Below are 22,720 nucleotides of genomic sequence, written 5' to 3'. Positions count from 1 at the left end.
CCTAGCCCATCGCCCTCGCCTGAGGTATACGCCTGTGCCGGTCCGGGGCACGTGAGTCGTGGAAGTCGTAGGGCTGAGGGCGCCTAGCAATGACTTCTACCATGAGATACGACAGGATCGGATATGATTTAGTGGCTGCCCTGACGATCTCTAGGGGGTATCCCGTTCTTAAATCCTGCTCTCCGTTTTCGTTGGATGTGGTGTGTGGTGTGGCTTTGAAAGCCACGAACAATGATCTTGGCGTCACAATCGGATGTTGCTCGCGGCAAGACGGAAAGAACAACACACTGCACGTCGCAGCCGCGCTTCAGAGAAAGACACATACAGAAGGACAGAAAGCCATTTAAGACTACTCGCTTCTCGGCTGAAGCCTACGGTGGCACTCGTAGGAGGCTACAGTATATATATATCACAACGTGTGTCTACTGATAGCTTCTCCACTCTCTTACGTTTCATCGAAATGCAGAATACAAAAAGCAGGAAGGCAAGGTCGGCGAGCGTCCCGAGCCGACGAGTGCGAAAACCCATGAGTTATGAAGGTTATGAGGGCTTTGAGCTCCCTCTCGATCAACAGTCCAACCATGCGCTTCGCAGCTAATTCCATCTGTCGGCTCCTTGCGGCATGCTATTCGGCAATCCCTGCACTGCGTAAATCTTCCCCCATGATCTCAAAAATCGTCGAGGTCGTGACAAACATATCTTTCTGGAGAACCTGTTTCTACTATTATAATCGCTTTGTCGCCATGTTGGCCCTCTAGAACCTAAGGTACGCACCTCGCGTTCATTGCAGAGTTCCAGCTAACCGCGCTAGCTCTACCCTGAGAAAAGTCGCAGTAGCTGTCTGGGGGACGGTGATTTCCGACGCAGCGTGGTGGCGGAGAGCCTTGTATCTGATGCTCGTGACATGGGCGTTTTCATATCGCTTCTTGCTCAACGGATCATGAAGAGGCAAGCCCACGGCATCTAATCCCTGCTTGAACCGAATCTCCTAATCAAGTCTTGTCTAAGATAGAGATACATGACTGCACAAGAAGTGTCGAAGTGAGTAGAGCTGGCCTAAAACATGCCGCACCGTGCAGATCGGTTCAAAGGCTCGGGTCTAGACCGAGACTCTTGTAATCAGGAGAGAATGTGTTGGGCAGGCTTCTACCGATCATCGCTCATATGCTAGCGGTATTCTCTGCCTGGCTGCGTGATCCAGCGTGCTGAACCAGGCTACCCTGCTGCCGACGAAAGCGCCGCACTCAATGAAAGGGTTTCTGGCTGTTCCAGACGACTCCCTTAGATACGCACATGCAAACTCCCAATCGAATAGCCAGCTCTGCATGGGCGAGATGGAATAGGCAAACCAGATCAGCCGCCCCGCGAGCGCGCTAAGATGTATCCGATGGCAGCAAGAAAAACCTAACAGCTTCTGGAATGCACTGTACTGTACCTTGCCTACCTTGGCAAAGCTCCCTAGCGGAGGCACGGGCTGACAACTTTAAATTATTAGTGAACCCTCCTAAGCGATGCCGGGGCTAATCATGCACCTAGTAGGCAGCGCCCCACTTCATTGAGCCACTATTAATAACTACGCAATTAGTGGGTGGGTGCCCCAAATTCCCCACCTGATTTGGACGTTGCTTCCTCCATAACATCCATGGATTCTCATCTTCTCGCTGGCTGCGGGCGATGCCTTATCAACCTATTAAAGGCTCGATATCCGAGGCCTACGAGTATAGTGAATCCGAAGAGGAAGATGCTCTCAACGATCGGTACCCTACCTATTTTAGAGAAGATGCTGGAGACTATTAGGATAGGACACACAGGATATAGTTGCCTGGGCAGCTGGCCCTAGGGCGGCGCTCAATGGCGTCACAGGGGCTGGTCCAGGGCTCCCAGGTTGGCAAGTCAAGCCAGTCGCACTGTGTGTCGGGTGGCTGAGACTCCATTGCCTGGACCAAAGGATCATCAGATCTGTGCTTTCCTTCACCAGACGTTGTATTCGAGGCAGTCCGTCTCTCACATCCCGCGACAGTGTGGTAATATGCCTACAGATCTTAATCTGTGCACCAAAATTGGCCCAGGATGCGATGAAGCTATTGCATATCCTCCAGAAAGGAGCATCAACCCCAAGACTTGGGCCACTGAGCCTGACCGAGGAGAGGGCATCGGAGAGTGTTTCCGCTTGCTGCATGACCGCAGAGCACTGGCTCACTAAAGACTTCAGGTGCTGTACATCCTTGGAGGTGAATCGTTGTTGCCCTGTTCCTTTCAAGTCTTCTGTGATTTGGCTGTAGAGCCTCGGTAGAATTTGGAGGACAAGCTTAGATGACGTTTGAAAAGTGAAGAATAGTCGTTCAAACAAGCCATCTTCATTTGAATCGAATTCAGTATCGCCTCCACTGGTGGAATTCAACGTGGCAAATGATTTCTGCGAATCAGTCATTGCGGACAGGCTGCTCGTAGCGTGTCGCATCCTGTCCATATCTGGCGTTTGGATGTTTGCTACGACTTGTTGGTTGCTTGTAGATGAATGGCTTTTTGTACTGCCCGTGAGTTCAGTAGTTTTCAAAGTTTGTCGTAAGGAGTTTGAGCTGGAGTATGGCCGAGTAGTATCATGACTGGCTGCTTTGCTAGTGATAGGCTGGCGAATTGCAAGACGCAACTCTATGATGCTACTATAAAGAAGCAACAGGAAGGTGCGACAATAACGCTGGTCTCCGTTGTCGAGAATTAGATCGATGTTGCTAGTGAAATTGGAGCAGATTTGACCATATGCGTTGAGAACAGCCCTGCAAGCTTCTTGCAAGTTTTCCTTCTCGCGTGGGCCGAGGGTTCTCTGAGAAGGATGGCAATGTTTCTGTACCTCCTCTTCTAATTTCTCGAGGTAAATATTTGTGTTGTACACAATCATTTCAAGACTGGACCGCTTCGTCGTTCCCCCCTTTGTTAGATTTGCCAAGACCTGAATAATCCAGTGAATTTGAAAAACCGAGTAAAGAATCCCTTGAGCAACTTCTAAGATGGGATCAAGCATAGGGTGATCATGATGGGTAATAGGCAGGATAGAGAGTTGTCGTACGTAGAGAGGTCGATCCACAGACGGTTCCATAGGACTCGCAGGACTTGTGAGAGATCGACTACGCCGACCATCGGCTAGAGCCGAACTATAACTTAGGCCACGATAATGATGATAACTGTGTTGATTGTGAAATTGGGTCTCAGGCAAGACTTGTAGTCCTGGGGCCTTCTTAGAAACGGTGCCAACGCGTCTTGTTCGCTTCTCAGGAACCTCCCCCAGAGGCACCTGTAGGATCTTGGAATTGCTCCATAGCTTCTCATTGACAATTCTAGAGCTGGACAGGGATGACTCGGGTTGTCGAACGTCAGAACGGTGTTGCGACAAACGTCGGGAGTGCGACATTGGTGGAATGGGCGGCGGTCGAGATATAGGTGAACGGTGAGAAGGCGCACTAATACTGTTAACCTTGATGGGAAAGCGCCCCATGCCGACACGCCTTGTTAATAAACGCGGTGTTTCTCCATCATCATTCGGGTCATCCCCGTCAATATCACCCTCAACAGAGTGATTCACATTCATGGTCCTCGATTTGAAGTATTCTTTAATCCTCTCTGTGACAATCACCTCCTTGGCCTCTCGCTCTAGTAATCCCTCGTGGAACGAAATGCGTGCTTGGACTTGTAGAACTTCTTGCGGGGGAAATGTTATCGGATTTCCTTCAAACTTTAATACCTGCAGTGACACCATATCGGACAAACAGGACGGTAGCTCCTGGATTTTGTTTTTTTGGACGGCAAGAACCTTTAATGACGCTAGTTTAGAAATTGCGGAGGGGAGGATTCGGAGCTCATTCCGACCGAGATCTAGAATCTCGAGAGACTTGAGTTCACAAAGCTAAGAAAGGTCAGCTACGACGTGTCGATGACGCATTGTCAATAGGCCATATCCTACAGCTAGCGGGAAGTCTTCGATCGAATTATTCCTAGCATTAAGATATCGCAGGGACGTACAATCTGCAAACCGCGATGGGAAGGATGACAGGTTGTTGTGGGATAAGGCAAGTCTGGGAGCAAAAGACATGTTAGCCGAAGGTTACCAACAATAAGGAGGATGACGCAACCGTTCAAGTCCGTTCTTGATGATGTCAATGACCTCATCTGGTAAGCTGGATATATTTTTTCTGCTCAGGTCAATTGTAATACCTGGCGTTAGTCTATCCCCGATCCCGCTTGCGCTAGTAGCCCGAGCTTCATCCGCTCTAGCGGACATCATCGCCTCCCTCGCCATGGCAATCACACGATTCGCAGAAGGAGAGGCCGTAATTGCCACAGACCGGTCGATTTGGGCATCGCGAACGCTGGGCACTAGAGGCTGTGGGCGTTGAGACGGGAGTTGAGGCTGGCGTTGTAGGAGCCGCTGAGGAAGCCGTGGGGGGATTGTGATAGCCGGTACAGCTCGCCGAGTCTCAGGTAGTCCTTGCGCTGTGGAAGGCATGGATCTTCCTTCCTGTTCTGAAGCTTTGTTCATTGTGAAAGGATCGCTTGGTGGATAGCGATAGTGGTGATCTCAGGCCCGGGAGGTCTTAGACCAACGGTAGTTGCCCTCGACTTTTCTGACTAACTAAGGGCTTAAGTGTCCAGTATGTCCAGCTCCCCTTCATCCCTACCATCTACACGCTGGGTACGTTGGTTGGCATCATCGGCACCTCGGCCACAGCCGTCATTTACGGAGAGCTGATATGGAACCCGCTGAACATCTACATCCGCTGGCTCGAGACGGACTCGAGCGGAGGGCGGGCAGGAGCATTCTTCTGCGGCGTCGCATGGGCTATTTTGTAGATGTGTACAAACATCACCGCCAACTCTATCTCAGCAGCAAACGACCTTACGGTCCTGGCTCCGCGCTACCTGAACATCCGACGTAGATGCATCATAGCTGCCGTCGTCGGAGTGTGGGTTTTCGTTCCTTGGAGGATCATAGCCACAGCTACAAACTTCTTGACGTTCATGGGCGGGTATGCTATCTTCCTGGCGCCTGTGGCGGGCATCATCTGCGCGGACTACTGGATCGTGAAGAAGCGGAAGATTGATATCCCTGCCCTGTATGACCCCTATGGACGCTATCGGTATTGGTATGGCATCAACTGGCAGGCCATGATCGCCTTCCTTGTCGCTCTTGGACCTAACCTTCCGGGCTTGGTCTATTCTGTCGGAAGCACCATAGGAGGCTCATATATCTACATCACAGAGGGAGCCAAGCATATCTATAGCTTCGACTGGCTATTCGGGTTTGTGATGAGTGTGTTCCTGTACACGGGCTTGAGTCTTCTCTTCCCGGACCAGAATGTACTAGTTGAAGAGACCATCCGGACGCTCGAGGTCATCGATTCTAAGCTGCACGTTGATGGCGACGGGGAGAAGTCGGCGAGCGTAGGCACCACTGCCTTAGAAACCAAATCTCTAGATTAGTGTGCGAGAGTGCAAAACAATGGTGGGCGAATTAGCTTTGTGTAGACACGTATCTGAACCGCGTGGCGTCCTTTCATAGGCGAAACTAGTGTCGAGTTTCTTGATGCTGAGGAGGCTTCAAGTTGAACCTAGGAAGGAATGCAATTCTGAGTGTTGTTGCTGAAAAACGCTTGAGGAGATACGATTCTTAGAGCTCACGCATATTAAGGCTCGAGGCCGTAGGGACGCGCGGCCAAGGACCAGCGCCGAGCAGAGCCACGAGGAATTAGATAGGATAAAGCATGATAGGTGTGAAGTACCCATTGATCAAGGATAATGTAGTCTAGGGCACGGTGTATAGACTTGGAAGGGGCAATGCAGAGTCTCGGGACAACTAACAACCCGTCGTATTCACATGTGTGTTGTCTAACTGCGCACCGCGTAAGGTACTGTACACTATATCTGAGATAACTTGCAGGCTAGTCCAGAATGAGCTCCTCTACGCCAAGACAGCTGTCTCTTAGAGACACGGCCTATGTGACTCGTTACGCATTACGCTGCTGAGGGCGGAGTCATCAGAGACCCGCGTGAGCAAAATAAACAGAGAAATCCAATTCTCTGAAGAGCATGCTTGACTGTAAATCCCTAAGAGAGGTAGGGAGTTAACCTTTAATATTAATATTTCTTTATATCTTAAGATATATGCAGTTTTATAAGCTAAAATTTAAAAATATATAAGTATAGTAAATCTAAAGAGAAAGATACTCTCAACGATTGATGCCTTACCTATTTTAGGAAAGATGCTAAAGACTATTAGGATATAGAAAGTGAGACTTTGTGTCTAGAGTGGTGGTGTCTTTTCACTATAAGGGGTATATTTCACGACGTTGGGCAGTCAGTAGCTAACGTGCAACGATCACGCTAGTTTAGGCTTGGATCTCGCATGATATCCGCCTGGGGCAGAGCATGGCATATGTCTTACTAGTTGCAGGAGTTGACACAGTACCCCTCCCCTTCCCGCCCAAACGAGTCGATGAATCTAGGTTTGATAAAGAGGATCTAGCCTCATCATTACTTTCATCTATATAGCTAATTTTATCGTTAAGAATCTGGCACTATAAGTAGGTATGAATGGACGAGTGGTAACCTCTTGCTAATACAGAGGTTTGTAAGGGAAAGCCCGAGGCTTCTTATGAACTGTCTCGGGTATTTTGCTTAATACATCGTCGTACTCGATAGCTCATGTATCAAGGGTGCTGGCTATGTTGTGCTATGACTGCGGAGGTGGAAGGGCATGCAGTAGGACGCCGTGGCTGTCTTCAGCCCGGAGATGGGCACCGTCGAGCGCAAGACGCGGACCGCGGTCGGAATCCGAGCGCTAGCGCAGCTGTTTGGGAGCCCGACGAGGGCGCGTAGCGTAAGTCCGCAGAAGAGGAAGCAGCACGATGTCAAGAGAGGCCCGGAGGCGGCGGAAGACGAGCCGGAATATCGGCCGTCGTCGGGTGAGGAGGCTAGTGTCGAGATCCGCGCTGGGGAGTGCTAAACAACAACAACGACAACAACAACAACAACAATAATAATAATGGATGATGATGGCGTGGATTAAGCTTGTTGTACCTCTAGAGCTCCGTTTGAGAATACTCCGACATAGTGTAGTCGTGCTCACAGCATATCCTTTGCAACTGCGCTATACCTCTGATCTCTCTCTAACAAAGGAGTAAATACTTTCTTGAGGTCCTATGTGCCCTTCCTCTTTTGACAGCACTTTGGGACAGCTAGAGCTCTTCCGTCGAAGCTGCTGAACAAGATCATATACTTGTCGAGCTGAGCAGGCTTCTTGGTGCCAACATAAGCGGATAATTTCGTCGGAATCTAGTACAGACACATCGGGGAATTTTCCGTCCAAGAAAAGGTTGTGTACTTCGTCCCTTTCCAATCCCTCGAAAGGATGTTTGCCCGTCGCAATGAAGTACATGATAGAGCCAAGGCTGAACAGATCGTCCTGCTTTGTAGGCACTTTTCCCGGGTGCCAGTCCGGATCAGGGGCTGTATATGCCGGCGCCGGAGATACAGAAGCGGGAGATGAATCAAGAGAGGAGCCAGCGAAATCGACGATTTTGAGCCGTAGGCGACTATCGAGAAGTAAGTTGTGCGGTCCGAGGTCACAATAAATAACCCCAGCAGAGTGCAAGTATTGTAGTCCCTCGGCTACCTCTGCCATCCAATCTATTTGTTGAGAACGAGTCGTCCAAGAGATATTTGATCTGACGTATCGCTCGAGCTTGCCATTGGACATGTATTCGAGTATTAAGGTGTATTGTAGAGGATCCCAAGTCATCACTTCCAATATGCGCGGATGTTTGCCGAGTCTCTCGTAGATCTGTTTCTCGATCGACAGCTTAGAGCGGCGAAGACTCGTCTTTCCATAGTCCGTCCGAGCTGTCTTGATGATATTTCCGTATGGCAAGCGTTCTACTAACGATGTTATTCCTGCTGCGATAAATTCTCCCTTCCTGTACAATACCGCAACTTCATCCGATAGCGGTGAATTGGACTTGGGCTTTTCTTCAAACGCGTCGTTTCCATGGGGCTCAAAAAAGTGTCTGTTGGTATGCTGACTGGTTTCGAGCATCATTAAGGAAAAGATGGGATGCAGCTGCTGTGGATGGAAGTGTGGACTTTCATGATAGAGTTCGATTTGGCCAAATGAAACAAGAACATCCCATCCAAAAACAGCCTATACAAAGTAGTCCCTAAGGTAGAACTCAGCGGAGGGGTGGAAAGAGCCGCAGTAGGAAATTTAGTGGTGGGAGTTGTGGCGGCTTGGGGGAAGTACAGCGAGCCCTACAGCGGGTCTTGCTGACTAAGTGGTGACCTGTCCGTGTACAGCCCCGTCGCCCTCCCTATTGACCGCCAATGACTGTCCCTGTAACACTTTTCCTCTTCGTGCAAATTGCGGCGCAACAGTCCAATGACTTCGCGCACTTTACTCACATTCATCGCTGGGCGACGGCAAATGCACAGCGCAGTATCGCCGCTTGATTGACGTTTTTGTTCTGTTCCGCCCGCTGCTTTGTATAGATGGCGACTCTACAAGTGATCGGAGTCGCTGATTCGGCGACCAAGCAAAAAGCCTTCGAAGATGCGCGGAAAATGCAGGCATCCATCGCTAAGGAGTGTGCGGATGCCGGCAGAGAACCTCCACCTTACCAACTTTCGGAACTAATCGGCAAAGGGAGCTTCGGTCGTGTGTATAAAGCAACTGACACCGAGTCTGAATGCGTAGTGGCCATCAAGATCATCAGTATTGATCAAGGGGATAGTCTTGACCTTGATGCTGCCGATACTTTCAGCGATATCTTGAAAGAGGTCAACACCTTGAAGCTCCTCAACACCAACGGCGCCAGGAACATCAATACCATTATTGATGCTCTGCTCGTGGGTCACTCTATGTGGGTAATTACAGAACATTGTGCGGGCGGCAGTGTGGCGTCTTTGATGAGACCGACTGGAGGATTACCCGAGAAATGGATCATCCCGATCTTGCGAGAGGTTGCCGAAGCTCTCTACTGGGTACATGCGCAAGGCATCATCCACCGAGATGTCAAGTGTGCGAATGTTCTCGTCACTGATGCTGGAGGAGTTCAACTCTGCGATTTTGGCGTTGCTGGGATTATGGAGACGAAGTTCGACAAAAGAACCACGGTCACTGGTACTTTACAGTGGATGGCGCCTGAGCTCTTTGACTCCAGCGTCTCATATGGTACAGAGGTCGATATTTGGGCATTTGGATCCCTAGCATACGAAGTTGCCACGGGGTTGCCACCGAATGCCACCAGCATGATCGATATTCCACGCTTTGGCTCATACTTGAAGCAACATTGCCCTCGGCTTGAAGGAGATCGATTCTCTTCTCAGCTGAAAGATCTCGTTGCCTTCTGTATGGTGGAAGATCCGGCTCAACGACCCCCCATCGAGAATGTTCAGAAGCATCCTTACATATACAACACTCACGAAGATTACCCCGCTGCATCACTTTCGATGCTGGTAAATGCCTATAGGCTATGGGAAAAACAGGGTGGAAGCAGAAGGTCGCTGTTCTCTGCAGGTGGTGCTCAGAGACCGATAAGCTATCATCGTCCCATGTTCAGTGATGAGTGGGATTTTGCGACATCAACCGACGAAGATGAATTCACTTTCGACGACCCAGACATACAGACTGTGTATGATGCCTATGGTCCCGGGAACACTCTGCCATCTCAACAATCTCAGTCAAAGCCGCATCGTCGTCGGCCCCAGAACATCAAACCGCCTACAGCACCTCTCGAGAAGGTTTTCGACGCAAATACCCTCTCTAACTACCAAGACAATGCTCGAATCTTCTACGGTAGGGTTGATACTTCAGCGTCATACGATTTGCCTCTTCGAGACGAATCTGAACATCTCACCGTGCGAGAATCTCTTATCGATCTTGACGCATCGCTAGATGGAGGCGAGCTATCTCGCTTCACAGATATTGACACTATTAGGCCGATAGCCAAGCCACAGTCAAGCAGCTTGGCAGGATCAAACTATCGCCGAACCCAGGACTGGACGTTCCCAAGAATGGAATCTGCTTTTGTTGGTCCTGATGTATCACTAGTTCAGCCGAATGATGACATTGCATCCTTGGGTTCCCCAGCGCTTTCTAACCAGATACGGCATTCGGAACAGCTTAGTTTTGCTGACTCTGCTAGCCAAGGATCTCCGAGCAATCAATCTACTCGTCTTTCAACCCTCTCCTTGATCGACTTGGATGCTAGTCTTCCTAGCATAAGGGTGGATGACGCTCGCCCATCTACAGCCGACTCGGATGGCATGTCATCTAACTCTGATGCGGGCCAAACTCCTTTCAACTTGGAAGAGCATATGTCTAGCACTGGTGTAAGCCAGTCCAGCACCGGAGGGTCATCCGTGTACGATACGTATGGGATTTTCTCCGTCAGAGAACCATCCATCTATGTCATGGACGAGAGCTACTCGATCGTTGCCCCAGAGCAGCAAGCGGAGGTGTCTCCTTCATCCAGCATTCAAGGCGTCTCTTCTCTCGAATCAAGAGCGACTTCGGCGGAAAGACCTGATTCGCACGCAAACTCGATCTTGCCACGGCCGCCTATGCCGCCCTTCCCATCTCATAACGCTATGCTGGGGACCACTTCCCAAGACGAGCTGGAAGACGAGTTGCGTCGTATGATATCGAGTTTGAGTGAGCATCTTCACTTTACCGTTGATGTCTTGGAAACCTTGCCCATCCGTCGAACGGGGCTATCTTCTGCAAAGGGGAGGCATCCATGAAGCCTCACTGTATTTCGATTGCCCCTCGTCTACCCTCCGTTCCCTCTCATCAGTGAATTACTGGAAGTACGTCATGCTCGGTTTCACGAAATGGAGGGCGATAGGAGGCGATCAAATGTATTATGAAATCCAAGAATCGTGGGCTCGAATCTTGTATATTCAATGGCATGTAAATCGATGCAAAGATGGGCAAATGCCTCTAATACGATCTTTTCTGATCATAGCTTTGGCCAAATCACGGGTTCGAGTACGGATAGGGGACACGAGCCCAGACGAGTCTTGATGGTATGGGCGGATCCTGTACATGGGTGCGGCGAACTGTTCTACTCGAGAAGACCATATTATATGCGAGACTCTACCCAAGTCATGTCAGTCTGATGGATAGTGGTAGATGTTGGACACATCCATCGTACCTCGCCAGTAAAGGGCGTTGGTCTTGATGCTACTTCTTCAGTAGATTGGCTAGCGCTTTGTATGCATCTCTACTCAAATAATCAAACTATCTTAATGTGTGACTCTACGACACCGTGATCCAGAGACGATCGCAATGAAGTTGAACGGGCCCGTGACTGTCACGGGCAGGGCTAGTCGGCCGAATAATACTGAAGATGGCATCTTTTAATCAGGCGAAATATTCTAGTAAGGCACAGCATGCACCTCAGTACGTCAGCATCACACAGGAGAGTTCGGACGACAAGGATAGATCTCGTTAAAGCCGCTGTTTTAGATGGTTGTGTGGGGGAGTGTGGCCGTATGTGGGCCTAAGAGGCCCATTAAGCGCTTGCTGAAGCGCCGATATCACACTAATATCCTCGAACGTTTGAGCGCTCAAATACCGTGTACCTGCATATTCGTCTCTTTCAAGCTGAATTATCCCATCCCCTACGCTGTTTTGGACAAAGAGGATACGGTTGGCTGTTTTTCAATATGTTGGATTGGTTTTATACGCAAGTGACCTTTGTCGCCATTCACTCGTTAGGTTCTTGGGAAAAAATTATGTCAAATGATTCCGCTGAGCCGATAATTGCAAGATTGTGGACATTCGTAATAAGCTCTTAGCCAATTCACATCGGCAAGTGATGCCCAGGTCGGTAGAGTGCACAAGCTTTCATCCTAGTTTCTAATCGTATATGAGCGTCAGATGCCATTACATAAAGCCTAAAGATTACAGATATGTACCGCCAGGACTTTCGTAACATTGCTAGAATAGAACTTTTCCTCGGCATTGGTGTGTCAAGTCTCCTGGAGACAAGGCTTCCTGCCCCTTGGGATCTCTTGAATCAACACTGGCCATTACTGAACTAGGCATCGCGATGAGCGATTGAGCTTGACAGCCGTAGTCCAAAATTTGAGGACCTCAAGTGTTGCGGGATACGGCCCGTGAGCTTGTTAGCCAACGAAATAGCGTCGTAGCAAAAACGGTCCACGCACTGACAGACGGATAGCTCGCGGCCAATATCTGGAGGGTTAGCTAGGCTGGCAAGAACGGCCGGCGATTCGAAATGTGCCTCACTTTAGCATTAGCATATCCAGATCATCAACATGATTTACTGCGTTGAGCGCTTTCTGGAATGGTAGGAGATTGTAGGGGAAAGTATCCTATCGTAAACTCTGATTTCTTAGCATCTTTGGAGCTAGGCCTTCTGCCTTTGGTCTGACATATGCTGTAGCATCCTCCATGATGGCCGAGTTCTAAAAGCAGGAGCTTAAGATAGTATATGGTGAAGGCTAGAACCCTTTCATAGCGGTCGCTAACTTAGACTGAAAGAAGACTAGTCATACAATAGTATAGTAAGCCGTTTGAAGGTATATAGATATATATGCCAAATAACTTGCATTAATCTAAGGTATGCTAAGTTAATAAACATAGTCTACCTATCTGCTATCTTTTCATAAGTTGGTCATACTTATACTAAGATGTCAGCCAGTTATATTAGTAAGCATCGCCAAATAACTCTCTGTTACTGTTTAAGACTCGATATCTAAACTCTATAAGCTTTACTAAACAGTGGTAGTAATCGAAAAGTTAAGAACTCCATTTATATAATAGCAAACATAACGAATGATACGACATTAAGCATCGACAGTCTTTATATCCTTCTAACCCTCTTGGCTTCAATATATGCAGCAATTCTGATAAGATACTCCTCCTTCTCGAAGACTCTTAGGTATGGTATATCCGGCATCGACTTCTCTAGGAATCGGTAGAGTGGTCCCTACCTTTGCTTTGCGTTAAATATCAATAGCTTTTCCTCCAGGACTGTATCATATACAGTCTTGTTGTGCTCTTCGTACCATCGCTTGGTAGCCTGCTTGTTATAAACGTTGCCGCGAGGGGTATACTTCACCTGAGCGGCGATCATCTCGTCAAAACCGCTCCACCGCTCGCCAAAGACCCATCTTCTGAGCCAGCGTCGAGTAGCGGACGGCGGTCGAGTGTATGCCAGAGACGTCAAGTAGCCGATGGTACTGGCGTAGGATGTATACCACGCATCTACGTTGTCATAGACCGTGAGGATGACCTTGGCGCCTGGGTAGACGGCGAGGAGTTCCTGCCAGAATATCGCATAGGCACGTCTGTTACTGCCTACAGCTTATTAATGATAAATTTAAGGGGTGGCTCTAGTGGGGAGGCGCACGTCGTAGTAGTCTCTTAGGAGTGAATCCCACTCGCTCTTGCTAATAGGGGCATGTTTTGCGAATTTCCTCTCTAGGAGCTCTGCCCACTTGTATCCGTCGTCGGGACGGTCCATGAGAACTGTACGGGTATGGTAGACGTTTGGGTAGCCTAGTTGCTGTAGGGCTTGCTGCATGGCTGTTTTCGAGTTGGGGTCAGTCCATGTCTCAGCATGAAATATCATTGCCGAAGATGTTGGAAACCTACAGGATGTGCCGGTCCTCGATAAGCCCAAAACAAGAACCCTCATAGTCACTCGTCTCGGGAGGGTTTCGGTGGTCTTCTCCATACTCGACACTCCTCTTCTCTCGATTAGGTAACGGCTTTCAAGTGCCTATTGACTCCAAGAAGTCAACAAGCTTGAGATTCCTCCGGGCTCCCATGATATCATGTCACCTTTTAAGGATGCCATGTTGAGCGTTAATATTCCACATCGGCGTGAACGTCTCGTGCCCAGTGCTACCGAGACGGGTTTGACTGGGGATAACATCATATTCCACGACGTCTTCAAGCTAGTCGAGCCTTACTCAGTCCCAAGCCGAGGTCCTCGCTCACCTAAGCTTAGTCATAGGTCATTTTCAAGTATCCCACAGCTCTACACCGTTCAGTTGAAATGTACGCATTCGAACAGCCAGTGCGAGGAAGGTCCACATCTGGTGTCAGCATGTAGATGAAGTATATCGACAGACCTTGGGCCATAAGCTGGTTGACTGGCAGTCAGGGTGATAAAGTTGGTGAGACTTTATCTGACGAGATTGCGAGCTGGTCAGTGTTGTGTGTATGATATATGTATCGAATAAGTTATAAGAAATGAATATGCAGTGCCCAGATGAGAATGTTTTTCTCGGCGAATTCGGGCGACGCTCTCTCATCTTCAAAGCCGGGCAATGAGACAAAGGCACGCTGTGTATTGTCCCAGTGTGGGATTGCCAGCGTCTCAGCCAAGCGAGGAACCCTAGCAACCCATGCTGGCTCTTCCTCAAACTTCCTTGGCTGAGTCTTCCACTCGTCCATCATGTCGGCGGTGAAGATGCTTGGGGCGTGTCGAGGAAGGCCCAGCTCTATGCGTCGGTTAAAGGACAGACAAAGAATCTTGGGGACGCATGCAAGCACAGCGTATCGCTCTGGGTCTGGGTCTTTCGGATCCGGAATGTCTCGTACGGCCCACTTGTTGTGGTACCAGAATGTTTCAAGTTCGTTGCGGATCTCAAGATGCTGGTCTAGCATGATGTGCTCATAGATTCGATAGATGGCCTCCAGCGGGCTGTCCCTCTCGTAGTTTGGCCTGCGGTCGAGCAGCGGTAGCTCATATACCTCACGTTGGGCGAGCATCTGTCGCGGGGTGGGGGGAAGCTCCTTCGGGCCCCGACGCCTGAAAGGCCACCTGTCCCAAAGATGAATGCTGGGATGACAGCTCTTCATGATATGTGCGTCCTTCTGCAGATGTCTGGACGATTTGGAGATGGATTTGTGCTTGAGAATGAGCGGGCGCTTGCTCTTCAGCACTTTAGCGCTGTGTTTGTGCTGCTGGCCCAGAGCAAAAGCGGCCATGCGACACGTGATACGGACGGAGGCCGATAGGCCCAACTGGCTCTTTTCAACTTTTCAGCCAACTGGATCTCATTCCGCCTTCCGGCCAAAATTCAGCTATACTTTACTGTCAAATACTAGACTATTATACATCTTTAATCAACTCTATTTTTACTATTTATTTTCCTTAAAATAATATATTAAGGTTTCCTTATTTTCCTCCGACGCCCACGAACCCAAATGGCGAGCTGGACGCCCTCAACGACGTCATCTTCCCCGCCCTCGAGGAGGCCCTCAAGCGGCGGCAGATCCGGCTGCAGCAGCTGTACCGGACGGGGCCGAACAGCAACAATGCGGCCTTGCAACACCAGGGCGGTGCCGGCGGCGGGGCAATGGCCAACGCGCCGACCCCGAAGCAGCAGAGGGCCGAGGCTGCGCACGAGAAAATCTGCAAGCTGGTGTACGAGCTGGCGCACGTGTGCAAGGAGATCGACCACTATGACAAGGCCGAGCTTGTGGGCATGGGCAAGGACGTGGGGACCTTCCTCGAGGGCCTGCTGGAGGAGATCCTGGTCAGGGTTGAGCCTCTAGACGAGGAAGAGGCGTGAGGTAATCAGCTTGTTGGTGATTTATTAGTCTCTAGAAATAGGGGCCTCGCTTCTCAGAGCTGGCTGGGTTTCATGCGCAGGCCAGACACTGCTAGGGTCTGTTGTGATGGTGTATGTATTGAATGGATGAATGGACTGCTGGACGGATGGGGAATAGGGCAAGGCACGGCGTGTTTAGCGGCTCGTGGACATGACCTTTTGCTAGGATCACACGCCGCCGTGTGTACATCTGATACCTGGCGAGGACCGGATGGTACAGGTCAGGTGTTTTTTAATCGTGTTGTTATACACGGGTTAGGACATTATATTAAATCTCATGGTGGATTTCTGTGCGCGCTTTGCTGTGGCCGTCCTCAGCTTTCTGTGGAATCTTCCCTACGACTTGATTGACTGACAAGTACTGTAACATGTGCGTATGAGCGTATGGGTTTGAGTGTAGGCTGGTCGTCAGACTGTCTTGCTTAGGTTTCGTTACTGTGAGTGGCAGCCCCCTCTGATGTGTAATTATGTAATATAGCTGGTGAAACGCTTGCACGAGCACATCGGGTCACCCCGAATATGTCTTCTTCCCAAGCGATAAAGGCGGCCTCGCAATGGGTGTGAAAAACCTGGTCGTTATCATCACATCATAGTCAAGTATCGCACAAGCTTGAGATCCCACATACCTATCATTCGTTGCTGCCAGCTGTTCTCCAAAGACGGAAAGACATACAGCACTGTAACAGTAAGTTCCCCAGCTGACGGAGACACCCAGATGAAGTATCTTGTTGTCGCGGGAGTCGAACCCGCCCCCTCCGACAACACCATCAGCCAAATCAGCCTAAAGCATTGTCCAGGGTACACCCAACAACTTTGATTATAATCAAGCCCGAAGGCGAAGGTGTATTCACAAGCCAGAAGGTGAAAGGGTATTCATAAGCCCGAAGGCGAAAGGGTATTCGCAAGCCCGAAGGCGAAATGGAGTGACGGGGCCTTGCGGCTGTCAAAGTTGATGGATAACACCATCTTCGAGGTAGACGTTGATCAATGGTTGTGGTGGTGTTGTTTTCGTCGGAGCTGGTTCTACGATATGGTAAGCCGGGCCTTGATCTAGCACCTCACAGATCATCAGGTCCCTCCTGCCAGCCTCCGCTCCCGATATCGCGAGTCGACTGTGTTCCTCGCTACTTGTTACTACGTCCACCATCACGTCCGCCACGGCGACTCGACTGTGTGCCTGTAAGGCTCACGTCCGGCGGATAGGATAGTATCACGGGCTTGACCGGCTACGCTTCACGTAGGCTTCCTGAAGCTGTGCTGTGCATTTGTCATGTATTGTTGTTCTATGGCAAAGCTATGTCTTTCTGAGAAGTGGTGAGCTAAGTAAGAGCTAGTGTGGGGCCAGTGAAAGGCTTATGTAAGCTACGTCCTCATCCGTCCGTCCTCACAACAGTGCCCTGGGCCACACGCAGCGAAACCGGCGGCTTTTGCTTGACCGGGATTCCGTCTTCGACAAGTTGGACATCACACCTCATAGTTTGACCCGACGTGCTCTTCAGTTCGAAGGGCGCAGCTGCATTGGTTGACCATGTTCTCTCTTCGACCAGCTCCTTAGGGATCCGACGACCGTAGGATTGGAAGGTAGTGAAGTCGTCGTAACTGCCCCAACCAGGGCCGATGCCGATTGGTCGCCTCCATTGGTGGATATGGCCGGTTGAGGTCGCTGAACGCTTTTCGGTCATGTCCTTTACCGGGGTGAATGGGGCAAAGGAGAGACTCTTGGCTTGGACCTCCGGGTCGGAATTATCAGGTCCAAGTAACTGACCTGGGCGCCACTTGCCATCGGTCATGGTGGTTTCCGCAAATTCATTGGCTTGACCGAGGAAGAATGCGGTGTCCGCAACAGGATTATCGGTGGTGTTGACATCGAACCAGCGAGAACACTCTCGAACATCTTTGTACCCTGCTTTAATATTGAGGGCCGGAGCTGGAGCGTCCCAAAGGGTCCAGCCTTGCTCCTGTAGTTCGTGCGCTTTCTGCGTGTCAACTACGATGAACTCTCGTTCCGGGGTCGCTGACTTTGCCTTGTTAGACGCGATCTCCTTTGGCATTGGTTCTGGCCGTATCCTCGTCATGCAGGAGTAGGTAGCGTTAGGGTCGTCGCCCTTATGTGGCTTCTGACTCGCAGGTGGAGGGAGCTGGTGATGCTGGAGCTTTAGATTGCCCTCCGCGTCCTCGATAACCTCACTGGGGGCTGGCATGCCCAACTCCTTCCATTTCTTTCCTATCTCACGCTGGTTGGCGAAGAACGATTCCAGATAGGCTTCGGGATTTTTCTCGTCGTAGATCCAGGAGTCGGGGTACTCGCGCGTTTTATTCATGCTGGGTGACTTCATGTCCTGCACCAACGCAGTCATGTCCGTTGCTTGGACATCAAGTGAAGCTGACGTAGAAACGGGGTTATCTTGCTTCTTAGAAATAGTAGGACAGGCCGGGGCTTCCACGTTGTCTGACGGCTGAGTATCGAGTGTGTTAGCCTGGTTAAGTGACTACGAGGTCAAGGAACATACCGATGGATGCGGTGCCTTGGTCTCCTTCGCTGGCTGTGTCATTGTGATCAAGCTGCTCTGAATGTGGGAAGGTGCCGCTGATCACCGTTGAAATACGTCCTGATTCAGAATTAGGTATGATGACGTTGCTTGGAGATTTCCTCATGAGATCTTATCTGTTACTTTTTATTACGGCTGGATGAGAGTGAGGCCTGGATGTTCAGATTTTCGACCGCGTTTGGTGTTATGCTGCGATGCCTTGCAGATGGATTTTGTTTTGCAGTTCTGCTCCAAGAAGTGAGTAGGTTGGTGTTATGGCAGGTGACTCGTAGAGTGAGTGTGTCCTTTAGTGGTAAGAAAAAAAATGTCAACAGGAAATTCGAGTCGCGTTAATGCAAGCCTCTGCTAAACAAAAATTTCAACATCAACATCACCATCAACACCACCAAATCTCAGCCCACTTAACAAAATTCCAGAACTCCTCCACCATCAAGCCCAAGAACAAAAATACAATGGACTCTATCGCGCGCAACCAGCTCACCGTGGCCAACATCCGGGACCTGCGCTCTCCGGATACGCAAAGATGTCATCGCGTTCCTCCGGCCTAGCAAGCTTAAGCCGTCTCGGGCAAGCATGACTGACTCCGTCAGTATCCGCAAGACCCTGGCAATCGCGTTTTGCACCCAGACCGCCATTCTGTACCAAGGTTGCGAGTACAGGACCGTCCCTGGCAACTCACCCGGGCTCCTTTCGCCTACCAGTGTCCTCAACGACAATGGGGCCCAATGGATCGTCTTCACCACATACCGTCTTGCCGGCAGCAAGCCGTATTTCGATATCGCAACCTCAATCGACCCAAAATGGCTCGTAGTAAGCTCCTCTCTATAATTACTCGTTCTCTCGTTCCCAATCTAACAATTTACTAGGATCTGCCCTTATTCAAGGATGAGAACCTTCCGAAGAAAGGGAACGGCGCTTTTAGGCAACCCTGGGTCAAGGAGTCCCTGGATAAGTCGCGCACACAGCCAGACTAGGCACAGATTGCCCTGTCCTCGTTCCATGACGATAGGGAATGGCTGTGTGAAGAGTACAGACCGGGTATTACCACCCGGCATGAATTTCATGGCATTCGCGTGATGGGATTCGGATTTAGAATAGGTAGAGATATACGAGACTTTTACTCTCATCAAAACATCTTCAAGAGTATCTGTGCGTGCCTCCTGTACGGCTATGTTGGTATGTGCCGAGGCGGGGAAAGCTAGTTGCGCAGCAAACGCTGAAGTTGAAGCAGTGGCCAGGATCAATTGACGTCTTACTACCACAGAGCCTCAGTGGATCAAGAATACATTGTTGAAGATCAAATTTTCAAAAAAAAAAAGGGAGAAGCAGATAATGAGAAGTCGTCGTCCGATAGATCGACAGATCTGGCAGCCGATGATATGCACGTCACGGATTATCCGCTAGTGTAACGGATATTCCGAACTCGGTATCTGAGGGGATCGAAAAGGGGAAAAACTGGTGGTTAGTAAATACGGATCTAACTCTTCTTATCGATACGAAAACCAGGACGGAACACGGAAAATCCGTGACCACTGACTTGGCCGCAACGACATACCTTCGGAGTCATCTCAGCACTCCCTACCGCAGTCATATCCGGCGCTCTCTATCACAGGCAATGGGAGATTCTGAAGCGATATTTGTGGATCCACTGGTCCAGGATACGCCACCGAGAAAGAGACGAAGAGCGGCCAGGACGGCTCTTGCATGCACGGCCTGCAGGTATGTTCCCGCTCGGCGTGTTAACGGATGCATGGGAATGCTAATTGTGCCGAAGACATCGCAAGATTAGGTGTTCCGGTGACTGGCCCACGTGTGCAGCCTGTTTCAGTCGCAAATGCGACTATGTCTATCCATCACAACCGCTGATCGCCGCCCGAACACGCATCAGCCATGTTAATGGTGACGGGCTCAGCGATGATGAACATGATCCCACCATAGATGAGTATGTAGCTCTTTGTTTGAAGATACATCAATGCATACCAAACATTCACGCTCTTAGACTTCCATCACAAGATCTTCGCAGGCGTGCCATCTCCCACTTTCGAGAACACTATACAACTAGCTTGTTGTGTTTCATACCACCACAGCAGCTGATCGAAGATGATACTGGCAACAGCCTCCCGTGGCCGCTACTGCTGTGTATAATCGTACTAGCGCCAAGGTCCGTCGCCATGAACCTCAGGGATTTCAGTGTGCTCAAACTTTTTAGATCCCTACCAGACGACTTTGCATGCGGGAACCTCTCTTCATCTGCTAGTGATCATTATGCGGCACTGGCACGAAGAAGTCTCAGGCGGACCTATGAAGAACCATCTTTGACCACAGTCCAATGCTGTCTCATCCTCTGCGTCTACGATATTGGTGAAGGCTCCGAGAAAAGGGGGTGGTTGCGACTGGGACACGCCGTGAGGATGGCCCAACTGCTCCAGCTCCATAAACAAGATGCAAAACCCAGTCTCATGGACTGGGCAAACTCTCCACCGTCGACTTCAATCACCATGTCCGAATCTAAGCGTCGAACTCTTTGGTGTTGCTTTTGTCTAGAGCGGCTCCTTGCGAACGGCCGTGACAGGATAGCGACATTGGTCCCTGAAGATATCACAACCGAGCTTCCACAATCCGATGAAAACTCCATCTACGAACGGCATGAACCTGCGCACACGCTAGCCCTCTCAGAACCGAACTCTAGAGATGCATACGGCCGAGAAAGTCTTATGAGCTTGACTATTCGAATCATTAATATCCTCTCCGCGGTTATGATATGGCATGGTCGCGGTAGTCGTTACTCAGATGCACGATGTCCGTGGTTACCAACCATACCTTTCACTCTTTTAGACGATGCTCTAAGATCTTGGGAGTCAACAGTTCCCCAACACTTCAAATATATCATCCAGAATATCTTCGCAGTCATTGCCACTGGTCAAGGGCAACTTTGGTCGTTGATGTGGATGGTATATTTCCAAGCATTGGTATACCTCCACTGAGAGTACATTTCATTTACACCGACAAGAGGCTATGATCCCATAAATGGTAGGACCATCAACAAGGATCTAAATGTACCTACGTGACTAACATCAAGAACAGGACCTTGTGATGGGCCAGTCTTGGAGCCCCGCGACTTTTTGCCGCCAGATAACTTCTGGTACATATCTGCGATAGTGATGATAGAAAGCGCAAACGCGATCACGGACTTGTATCACACTATAAAGGCCCGGCAGCCTTCGGAGTCTATGTTCCCTCTCTACGGTTTCGGGATCTTTACAGCTGCGAGCGTACATGTCATGTACTCGATATTCGGATGGGAGAGCACAGGGTTGGTAAACTAGTATACTAGTATTAGTATTTACTAATACTAATACTAGAGTAGTAATACTAGAGTAGTATTTTAGTATACTAGTATACTAGTCTTAGCAAATAATATTCTATAGTAAATTTAATTATATATATAACGTACTTACATAGCGAGTGGGCCAGTAGACTAGAATAGGCCACTTTCATACGCTATACTACCTTTATATAAGTTATTTCTACCATAATAACTCAAATCAATTAAAACTATTTAGAATCCTTATCCTTAGACATTTCTATATCTAATTGATACGTTTGTATATTATAGCTAAGCTTTCTATAATTATTATAGTATCAAATACGTCGTTAGTCCTCCTTTATATAACCTTTTCCTTCATCTATTTTTATATTATCTTTAACTATAAGGTCTCTTTCTTCTTATATTTACTCTACCTTTTATTATGATAGTAATCCTTCTTATCGAAGATATATTTTTTTAGCTTTCTAACGCTTACTTAATATTTTATTTACTATCTAAAGGTCTTAGATCTTCTATTTTATTAAGGCGATTTTATATATAACCTTCTTTATACTTTATATAAAAGTATCAATCTTACTATAAATATATATTAAAAAGTTATTCTAATGATAAAAGATTTTATTTTTAATTAAAGTTATTTAAGAAGTTATTTTAATTAGATTATTTAATATTTATCTAACCTAAATAAAAGTAATATTAGACTATAAGACTTAAGATATAATTAAATAAGATAGACTTTCTAGCTAAAATATTATCTTATCTAAATTAAATAAAATAAGCTTAATTATATAAAATCTAACTTTAATGTTTATTAGAATTATAATAATATTATATATATCTTAAAATATAAAAAAAAAAGTTGTTTTTTATAATATAGATAATTTATATTTATATTATTTATTTAATTATTTAATTATATAAATTCTTTAATATACTAAAGTATCTAATATTAAATAGTTAAAGTTTATAAGAAAAATAAAAAAATATATAAAGTATAATAATACTATTTTTCTTATAATATTCTTTAAAATTTATTAAATAATAGTTTTTATAATTATTAAGAATAAAGAGATAATATTTACTTTTTATATATATCTTAATATACTTATCAAAGTATTATAACTATTTTAGACTAATCTTATCTATTGTCTAGTTATTATTATTTATATAAACTTTCTAATTCTTTAGAAAGTTATTATTA

At 48.2% G+C, this 22,720-nt stretch overlaps 7 protein-coding genes across 7 annotated transcripts; 3 read left to right on the top strand and 4 right to left on the bottom strand.

The window, feature by feature from the left end:
• Positions 1-4,117: 4,117 nt before the first annotated feature.
• Positions 4,118-4,845, top strand: UCRPA7_7804 (putative allantoin permease protein; the record flags this gene model as incomplete). The annotated part of the gene is made up of 2 exons (XM_007920321.1): positions 4,118-4,167; positions 4,641-4,845. The coding sequence occupies 2 exons, from the start codon at positions 4,118-4,120 to the stop codon at positions 4,843-4,845; spliced, it is 255 nt and encodes an 84-aa protein (XP_007918512.1).
• A 168-nt stretch (positions 4,846-5,013) lies between these two features.
• Positions 5,014-5,475, top strand: UCRPA7_7803 (putative ncs1 allantoate transporter protein; the record flags this gene model as incomplete). The annotated part of the gene is made up of 1 exon (XM_007920323.1): positions 5,014-5,475. The coding sequence occupies one exon, from the start codon at positions 5,014-5,016 to the stop codon at positions 5,473-5,475; it is 462 nt and encodes a 153-aa protein (XP_007918514.1).
• A 3,201-nt stretch (positions 5,476-8,676) lies between these two features.
• UCRPA7_7802 (hypothetical protein) lies at positions 8,677-8,925 on the bottom strand (the record flags this gene model as incomplete). Its single annotated transcript, XM_007920324.1, has 1 exon — positions 8,677-8,925. The coding sequence occupies one exon, from the start codon at positions 8,923-8,925 to the stop codon at positions 8,677-8,679; it is 249 nt and encodes an 82-aa protein (XP_007918515.1).
• A 4,079-nt stretch (positions 8,926-13,004) lies between these two features.
• Positions 13,005-13,601, bottom strand: UCRPA7_7801 (hypothetical protein; the record flags this gene model as incomplete). The annotated part of the gene is made up of 2 exons (XM_007920322.1): positions 13,005-13,371; positions 13,516-13,601. 2 exons carry the CDS (start codon positions 13,599-13,601, stop codon positions 13,005-13,007), a joined length of 453 nt encoding a protein of 150 aa, XP_007918513.1.
• A 665-nt stretch (positions 13,602-14,266) lies between these two features.
• Positions 14,267-14,797, bottom strand: UCRPA7_7800 (hypothetical protein; the record flags this gene model as incomplete). Its single annotated transcript, XM_007920327.1, has 1 exon — positions 14,267-14,797. One exon carries the CDS (start codon positions 14,795-14,797, stop codon positions 14,267-14,269), a length of 531 nt encoding a protein of 176 aa, XP_007918518.1.
• A 63-nt stretch (positions 14,798-14,860) lies between these two features.
• On the top strand, positions 14,861-15,603 carry UCRPA7_7799 (putative germinal center kinases group protein; the record flags this gene model as incomplete). Its single annotated transcript, XM_007920329.1, has 2 exons — positions 14,861-14,982; positions 15,201-15,603. The coding sequence occupies 2 exons, from the start codon at positions 14,861-14,863 to the stop codon at positions 15,601-15,603; spliced, it is 525 nt and encodes a 174-aa protein (XP_007918520.1).
• A 1,409-nt stretch (positions 15,604-17,012) lies between these two features.
• On the bottom strand, positions 17,013-18,194 carry UCRPA7_7798 (hypothetical protein; the record flags this gene model as incomplete). Its single annotated transcript, XM_007920326.1, has 2 exons — positions 17,013-18,098; positions 18,153-18,194. The coding sequence occupies 2 exons, from the start codon at positions 18,192-18,194 to the stop codon at positions 17,013-17,015; spliced, it is 1,128 nt and encodes a 375-aa protein (XP_007918517.1).
• Positions 18,195-22,720: the final 4,526 nt, after the last annotated feature.

Source organism: Phaeoacremonium minimum (genome assembly GCF_000392275.1).
Source record: "Phaeoacremonium minimum UCRPA7 unplaced genomic scaffold PA7_03_scaffold_556, whole genome shotgun sequence".
Taxonomy (NCBI): Eukaryota; Fungi; Ascomycota; class Sordariomycetes; order Togniniales; family Togniniaceae; genus Phaeoacremonium; species Phaeoacremonium minimum.
The sequence above is the reverse complement of the archived record's forward strand: the minus strand, read 5'-3'. Positions and strand labels throughout refer to the sequence as shown.